Source organism: Oncorhynchus keta, unplaced genomic scaffold (genome assembly GCF_023373465.1).
Source record: "Oncorhynchus keta strain PuntledgeMale-10-30-2019 unplaced genomic scaffold, Oket_V2 Un_contig_11268_pilon_pilon, whole genome shotgun sequence".
NCBI lineage: Eukaryota > Metazoa > Chordata > Actinopteri > Salmoniformes > Salmonidae > Oncorhynchus > Oncorhynchus keta.
In genome coordinates, this window is record NW_026277399.1 from 29,574 (window position 1) to 38,356 (window position 8,783).

The following is an 8,783-nucleotide window of genomic DNA, read 5'->3' on the forward strand; positions in this document are numbered from 1 at the left end:
TAGAGAAATTAAGACAATTATTTGACGATTTCAGTTTTAATCCTGTTTGCTCTTGGGCATTAAAATATGGTCATAAGAACAAACTGGAAGAGTCACGTAAACAAGTAAAAGTATCACTAGAGAAATGTGCCAATTAGTATGATATGTTTTGTATGGTATGTATTAATTTGTGGATGTCCATCAAATTGGTATTATAATAAACTAATTCAATCCTACGTACAATAGTTGACAGCTGGGTCCTTAATTGACATGGCACTATTACAAGATACAGAAAGGACACCCTCTGTGGTCGAGGTAACATCCTTTATGAAACTCATGTTAAACTTCCTATTGTTATGACCCTCAGCCACTAGTAAGTCTACAATAGTCAGTATGTATCACTGTATGAAGATGCTCAGTAAAAGAGCAAAGCACCTCAATAAACTGATACAACATCCATTACTACAGGTCAACACTTAGAAAACAGCAACAAACTTCAGTGATATTTTTTATTGTTTTACAAGAAGCCTTGCCTCCAATACAGTAGTGTTGTGAACAGTGTTCACGGCAGTTTAACACAGTTTACCACTCCCATCACTATAAAAGCAAAGCCAGGAAGATCTATCAGAGAACCAAGGAGTCCTGGTCTGAGGCTGCAGGCCATAGCCTGGGGATGGAAGTGGTTTAGCTCTGGCCTCCCAGGGTGTGCTTGTCAAACAGGTACTCTGCCATCTTGTTTTTGACAGCATCCATCTTGGTGAGGTTGGTGATGTGGTCTCCCAGCTTCTTAATGGCCTCCACCTGCTCATTCAGGTAATGAGTCTCCAGGAAGTCACACAGCTAAAGAGGGAAAACACAGGTCAGAAAAGATAATGAATACAAACTAATGTAACACACAAGAGCCTGGTGGTAATGGCATAAGTGCAGATAATGAGGTGTCTAGTTTTTTTAACTAGACAAGTCAGTTCACACTTATTTACAATGGCATCCTAATGTGGAACAATAGGTTAACTGCCTTGTTCACAGGCAGAACACATTTTCACCTTGTCAGCTCTGGGATTCACCCCAGCAACCTTTGTTACTGGCCCAAAGCTCTCACCACTAGACAACCTGCAGCCCCTTACGCATTAGCTGCATCGTGTGCATCTGTGGACTATTGTGCGCGTGTGAAGAAGTAGGTTAAACAATCCCGTGTCATTAGTTATCACAGCTACAACAACCTGATCATCTCCTGGGACAGTACCTGTATTCTATGTGAAGCACTGGCACTAGTGTGGGGCGTCAAGAAATTCCACGCATACCTATATGGCAAGCATTTCACACTGGTTACAGATCACCAGCCGTTGCTTTCCATTTTCAGTCCAAAGAAAGGCATTCCGGCAATGACAGCAGCCAGGTTACAGCGATACGCCCTGTTCCTTGCCAGTCATATGTATGACATTGAGTTTAAGCCGTCATCCCTCCACACAAATGCAGATGGATTATCCAGACTGCCATGTACAAGAGAAAGGCAAAGGAGGGTGGATGCAGTGGACATGTTCCATTCCGCTCAGCTCGAGGCACTACCGGTCACAAGCACAGTTATCAAACATGAGACAAGGAAAGATGTGACCTTGTCAAAGTGTACACCTACACCATGTCAGGATGGCCAGCTACTGGCAGAAAGGAGCTGACTCCGTATTTCCAGCGGAGAAACGAAATTACAACGTACCAAGGATGTTTGATGTGGGGAATGAGAGTCATGATACCCCAGAAATGCCAACATCGAGTCTTGCAGCAACTACATGAAGGTCATGTTGGAATTGTCAAAATGAAGCTGCTCGCAAGGATCCACTTCTGGTGGCCAGGTCTGGACCAACAGATAGAAAATATGGCAAAGAACTGTAGTGGATGTTTGGAAACCCTTCACATGCCTGCTCCTGTCCCAGTCCACCCATGGGAATGGCCCGCAGAGCCATGGCAGAGAATTCATGTGGACTACGCTGGTCCCTTTGAAAAGCACATGTTTCTGGTTATAGTTGATGCCCATTCCAAATGGCCAGAGGTGTTTTGCACTGACTCCTCCACCTCAGCTCAGACGATAGAGTGTCTCAGAACAACGTTTGCACGCTTCGGTTTGCCACTGCAGCTGGTAAGTGACGACGCGCAAGCTTTTGTAAGTGACGAGTTTACAAGATTCATGTCAGTAAATGGAATCAAACACTCAACCTCAGCTCCGTACCACCCTGCCACCAATGGGTTGGCAGAACGCTTTGTGCAAACCTTAAAAAAAGGACTCCGTGCAGCAAAATGGGACGAAGGGACTTTGCAAACAAAACTGGCCACGTTCCTGGCCTCCTACCGAAAACACCCACAACAAATGAAAGCCCAGCCGCACTGATGTTCGGGAGGCCTCTCCGCACACAGCTGGACATCATGAAGCCAAACAGGCGTAATGAAGTGCTGAACAAACAAGCCAAGATGCTCTCCGGTGGCCGGGAGCGCCATCTCCAAACAGGACAGGAAGTGATGGTGCGAGACTACAGAAGAGGGAAATGGACAAGAGGGACCGTACACACACAAACGGGACCCAGAACTTACCAGGTTCAAGTGAGCCCAGACATAATGTGGCGGCGTCACATTAACCAAATGCATTCCACGGAAAACAGCACAACAATCGAGAGAGAACAGGCACAGAGAGCTCCCGAGAGTGACACACAAGGAACTGTAGAGGACGGTGGGGCAGTAGAGAGACCCCAGGCTGAAAGGGAACGTGTTGATGAAGGTGCTGCTATAGCAGACGCTATAATGGAACAAGCACACACTGAGGATGTTCAGGAGCCTCCAGACAATCTGAGGCGCTACCCAGAACGAAGGCACCGTCCACCAGACAGACTAGATTTATAAACAAACAAACACTAACTATTCAAGTTCAAATTAAAAGATGCAAAATAACTACAACAAGTTCTGGGAAATGTTTCAGTTGTGGTTTGGTAAAAGTAACTCTGATTGTATAAGAGAAGGAATGTTATGTTCTGTTAATTACTGATGTACCCTTTAAGGATGAAGCGCCCTTGGTCATGCGCAGTATTGTTCTATGTTATTCTGGTACTAACCTGTTTGAGTAAATGTGAAGCTCCAGTTCAATTGCTTGTATTCAGAGTCTTTCTTATTACATAAATAAGTACTAAGTGTTAAGACACTACAGTGCGCGTGTGAAGAAGGTCAAACAATCCCGTGTCATTAGTTATCACAGCTACAACAACCTGATCATCTCCTGGGACAGTACCTGTATTCTATGTGATACATACATGTGATGTGCAGTTCCACCATAACTTACATGGGGGTCAACCTTGTCAGAGGCAATCTTGTGCAGGTCCAGCAGGGCCTGGTTCACATTCTTCTCCAGCTGCAGAGCACACTGCATGGCCTCCAGCCCATTGCCCCACTCATCACGTTCTGGCTTCTACACAGGACAGAGTGAACACAGAAGTGTTGAGGACTACTAGCAGATGTTAAGGTCAAGATAAAGTGAACAGAGTTACACCCCTCACAGTTTCAGTTCAGTGGTTAGAGGCAGTATGTTTAGGACTACTCCAGGTTCTCTCCATCAACTAAACTCTGTAGACACTTTCCACCATGGAGGAAAGACATTCCCTATCAGTCTACAATCTAAATGTGTTTGATGCTCAAAGGCTCACCTTGATGTCCTGGAGTAAAATGCGTCCACCTCTCTTGTTCTGGAAGGAGAGTAGCTTGTCGGCGTGCTCCCGCTCCTCGTCGCTGTTCTCCTTGAAGAAATGCGCGAAGCCACGCAGAGCCACATCGTCACGGGAGAAATAGAAAGCCTGGGTGGATAAACAAAACATTGTAGTAATAAAAAAAAAAAAAGGATGACAGCATTCTGTTCTTGTTGTGGCAACTAGGCTTGATGATATAGGGATGAATCAGTCGAGTCTAGTCCGTTGTCTACTTAGTAACCTGACATTTAACCCGTCAATGAGTTGTCACGCGCTCTGACAGTAGTAGGATAGATTCCCAACTTCATTTGAATGCTATATCTAACTGGAGGGTCTTAATAGCCTTGCCAAGTAAAACTCAAATGTACTTCACGGAGTTGAGATTCTTGGCTATTAATTGTCTAGGACTACAGAAAAATCAAGTGAAAAAAAGCAATCCTGACCAGGCATAAAAATAATACAGGTAGAACAACAACACGGTCATCTTGGTAGACTCCTTACCATTGAAGTGTAGGTGTAGGAGGCAAACATCTCCAAGTTGATCATCCGGTTGATGGCAGCTTCGCAATCGTGGTGATAGTTCTGGCGGATCTGAGACTCCATCTTGGCAGATCTTTTATATCAAAATAAAAAGTACAAAAATAAAGTTTCTTAAACTATTTTGCTATAATAGTTCAAGTAAGTGCTATGTCATTAATCCTCAATGTTCTATAATGCGGGACGAAGGGAGAGGAGTTCCGTTCAATCACTGTTGAAGCAAGAACTTCTTCATGCGTCTTCTCAGACTTGTGAACTGGACAGAGTCTTGTTCGCTCTATTTATTGTTCCAAACGGAATGCGTCAGTGAAATCCACCTTCACAGAGCGTAGCCAATCACCTTTAGAATTTCAACAGGAACTCGGCGGGTCATTTAAAGACGAGCCCACTCATACACATGACCTAAAGCAAAGATTATTTATTATATTGACAAGAGAGCCGAGTGACCACTCTATCAATGGAAATACATGTGCTCAACGAATGAAGACAGGCAAGAGCAGGTGGGACCATTCTAGCCAATGAGAGGGCAGGTACGTGTGTGAACACCACGCACAAATATACTTCATTTTTCTCAAAGTTTCCGGAATACCACATGCATCCACATATATCAGTACATGTGTAAAAGCTTAAACATTACGAAACTTCTATTCGATCATAATCCTCAAGTAATTTGAAAGAAAACGCGGAAAGATTTTGGTCAGAGTAAATGCTCTCGCCTTGACCTCTTCATCAAGGACTGTGAAATGAACTAATGAAAAAAAATAACTTTGTTTATTACAAAGTAACATTCTATTGGAAACAACTATACCAGTAGTATCAGCTAAAAGCTTAAGCAATGCTACAGTGCAGGTCTAACTACAGAAGTTATCGTTGAAAAATGTGTGTGTGTTATATCCTTAGAAGAAAATAGAAAGAATTCTAATATTAGGCTAATTGAGAAATAGTCTACGTCTACGTTTGATTTAGGATATAAAAAGAATTGAACTTTGAGATGCAGTTCTTTAAACTTCTGTTTCATTCTCTAAGAGCATATGCTTCAATAGTATACCTGGCTTAATTGTTTACCTTTTCCAGAATGCAGCCAAAAGACAAAACAGGTTTATCACACTTTTGAAAAAAAATATCAGCTCAATTTTCAGTATGAGGTATGGGAATACAGTAGTGTACAGAGAAAGAAAGGCTGGCTTTTGTAGAAATGGTATTTGAAGATACACCTTTCGGTTTCAAATTACATATAGAGGTTCACAAATGATATGTCAGTTGATTACATTAGCCTAGAAATAACTACACAAAATCAGTAGCTACATACATCTAACCATACATAGGTTATTAAGCTAAAACTGTGAAGTGGAAAACTTTTTACAGCTAATGAAAATCAAAGACTAGAGTAATAAAGTAACCTTCCTAACAACTTCAGGTCACATGACCTGATCTTCCAGAACTGTTGACAGGGTGCTTTCAGGGTGCTGTTTATTGCTCAATACAGCCATGTAGTTGAAACGTCATTGGTATTCATAAGAACTAGAGCTGTGTTCGAATACTCATACTAACCGCACTAACCATACTATTTGTGATGTAAGTGGAGTATGTAGTATGGTTATTGGTCACAGTATGGATATAGTTAGTATGCCAAAAGTTCCCGGATGTCATACTAAATTAGCCAAAATATGAAAAATATAAGCAGTGAACATTATTTCCGTGCTTTCAGGGCCCATAATGCAATTCTTCAGAAAATGGGCATGGCCACACAACATTTTCAGATTTTAAGAAAATGGCAGAAAATATGCAGCCGAAGTCAGACGAGAGCGGATACAATTTCATTGCTTTAACCAATTATGACAAATGTTTAGAAAATGTTCAGCGATGTAAAGAATTTTCAAATAAGTTAAGTTACAATTCTTTAGCTACGCTATCCTTATGAACCGCATAGCATATCATTGCAGTAGTATGTACCGTTATGTTAGCTAGCTACCTAACATACATTTAGTTGGCTATTAAGACATCAGGCTTAGCTAAGTGGTATAGTCATTGTGCGTTCTCAATGGACATTGTTAATTCACTCTGGCTATCTACTCCGATTGCAGAGCAATCTCATCTGAGAGTAATTCAATTAAAAGAGTAATTCAATTGTTGACAGCACCCCAGTTACAGTCACCAATGCTCTGGATAACATGAAAACAGCCTAACCAGCTCTGCTAGGGCGAGTAAATTGGTCAGAGTGAGTTGTTCCCTCATTTGTGTCTGAAGTAGCTAGTAAGACTTTTAGCCAAAGTTAACCAGTTAGCTTGGGTGCTTGATTGCCGATGTTGAGGTCAGAACGCTCGAGTCAACCCAACTCCTCGGCCAGAGAGCAAAACACTTTGAATTTACGAACGGACAATCTGACAACGCTCTGAATTTAAGAAGGCCCAGAGCGTACTCTGGCACTCCAGATTAAATTTACAGACACATCCAAAATCATATGATGTCTAGCAAGTAATTAGTTATGCTAACAAGCTAACAAGAGGTTGCATATAGCAACAGCATCAGCTTCCGGGAGACAGTCGAAGCGCTAATACGCTCAACTAAAGGTTTACAGTTCTTTTACAGTATATTCAAATGTAACATTTATTTAACTAGGCAAGTCATTTAAGAACAAATTCTTATTTTCAATGACGGCCTACCCAGCAACACCCGGACAACACTGGGCCCAATCATACCTCAATTAAGCAGTACTAAAGTGACGCTGCTTGCACTGAGATGCAGTGCCTTAGACCGCTGCGCCATTCGGGAGCCCTGTGAACTAATAATATATAGTATGCAGTATGTACTCATTAAGTACGTAGTATACAGCATGTTAGTATGGGTATTCAAACACAGCTGAGGTCTTCTGAGGCAGTTTGCATCAAGCCTCTCAGAGCAAGAGTGCCGGGTTAGGATCAGTTTTGCCTTTTAGATCACATTGAATAACATTACATGGATGGGGAAGGTCCTCCCCCCAGCTTCCACTGATTTATACAGCCCCTGGTCTTTCCTGGCCTAGTATGTAAAGTATTGCCTCTACTCCAATTGTTTTAGAACAGGGCCCCCTTTTTCCTAAAATGTAAGCCAAAACAGGCTCTATCTATCAGTTTGTCATAGCTACTATCTAGGTTTATTGTTTGTTGAAAAATTATGAAGCTGCTTCAAATGTGGGAAAGGGTCTTCAACATAGATAATCCTTGAAGTATGTGCCCTGCTTTCTGTTATTTTGATCGACTGTCCTAAGCTGAACCTCACTTTATAGCATAATGCTTTCATTATTAGTGGAAACAAAGTTTTGAGACAATGAAGCCTCTTCAGACTGTTGGAAGTGGCAGTAGACTCATGCTTAAACCAGTGTTACAACAAGGGCTGTGTCATACTTGGCATTCCTTCTTTTTTTTGTGAAAAGGGACATCACGTTTTGACTAAATTATGTGTCATGCCTAAAGTATAAGTTTGGGTGAGCATATAAATGTAAATATAACGTGAACGTCTAGCATCCCAAAAGTTACTTGCAACTCATCACGGACAACTTAAGCTTTTTAGCTAATTATCAACTTTGCAACTATTTACTACTTTTTAGCTTCTTTGCAACTACTTAGCATGTTAGCTAACCCTAACCGTAACCCTTTAACCTAACTCCTAACCTTATCTTAACCCTAAAGTAACCTTAACCCTTAACCCCTAGCCTAACTAACTTTAGCCACCAAGCTAACGTTAGCACCTAGCCACAGAGCTAAAGTTAGCCACAACAAATTGGAATTCGTAACATATCATATGTTTAGCAAATCGTAACATATTGTAAAAATTCCAATTCGTAACATATTGTACAAATTACCATTAGTTTATTATAATACCAATTTGATGATGGACATCCACAAATTAATACATACCATACAAAACATATCATACTAATTGGAATATTCCCGAATATACTTTTACTATGTTACGTCTACTCTTCCAGTTTGTTCTAAGTGACCATATTTTAGCAGAAGAGCAAACAGGATTAAAATTGAAATAGTCAAATAATTGTCTTAATTTCTCTATGCTCTTCTGTAATGTTCAACCCCGAGAACCTGTGTTAAGTTGTTAAAGTCATGACCGGGTCCATCATGTGACCAGCTGCACAAAGTTATAAACAGTAAGTAATACTGTAAATGGTTAACCATTACATAACTATTTCTATTGAAGTTCTGAAGGGTGACACAGTGTTTTTCGTCTGTAATCTTTCCCCCTTCCCCTCTCTCCCTATTGCTCCCTCCCACTATTTTTTACCAGGGGCGCAACATTGGTTTTAGTTGTGGGGGACATATATATATTAATATTTTGGATGGGTTGAATAAACACTGCAAACAGCCTTCCCGACTGCTCGGTGAGATCTGCACAGTCCAAAAGCACACCGTTGCCTTGTTTTGTATCACATTCCAATGATAAAACTGGGGAGGGGACAAAAATGCATGTCCCCCTGTCCCAGTGAAATTTGCGCCACTTCTTATTCCTGTCATAACCTCCTGTTGGTTCTACTACAATATGGACTGACTCGGG

The 8,783-nt window shown here is 41.4% G+C and overlaps 1 protein-coding gene across 1 annotated transcript; it reads right to left on the reverse strand.

The window, feature by feature from the left end:
• Positions 1–564: 564 nt before the first annotated feature.
• Positions 565–4,487, reverse strand: LOC118380648 (ferritin, middle subunit-like). The gene is made up of 4 exons (XM_052500559.1): positions 4,200–4,487; positions 3,660–3,806; positions 3,299–3,424; positions 565–819 (listed from the first exon to the last, which is right to left on the reverse strand). The coding sequence occupies exons 1-4, from the start codon at positions 4,299–4,301 to the stop codon at positions 664–666; spliced, it is 531 nt and encodes a 176-aa protein (XP_052356519.1). The 5' UTR covers positions 4,302–4,487; the 3' UTR covers positions 565–663.
• Between the last annotated feature and the right edge of the window lie 4,296 nt (positions 4,488–8,783).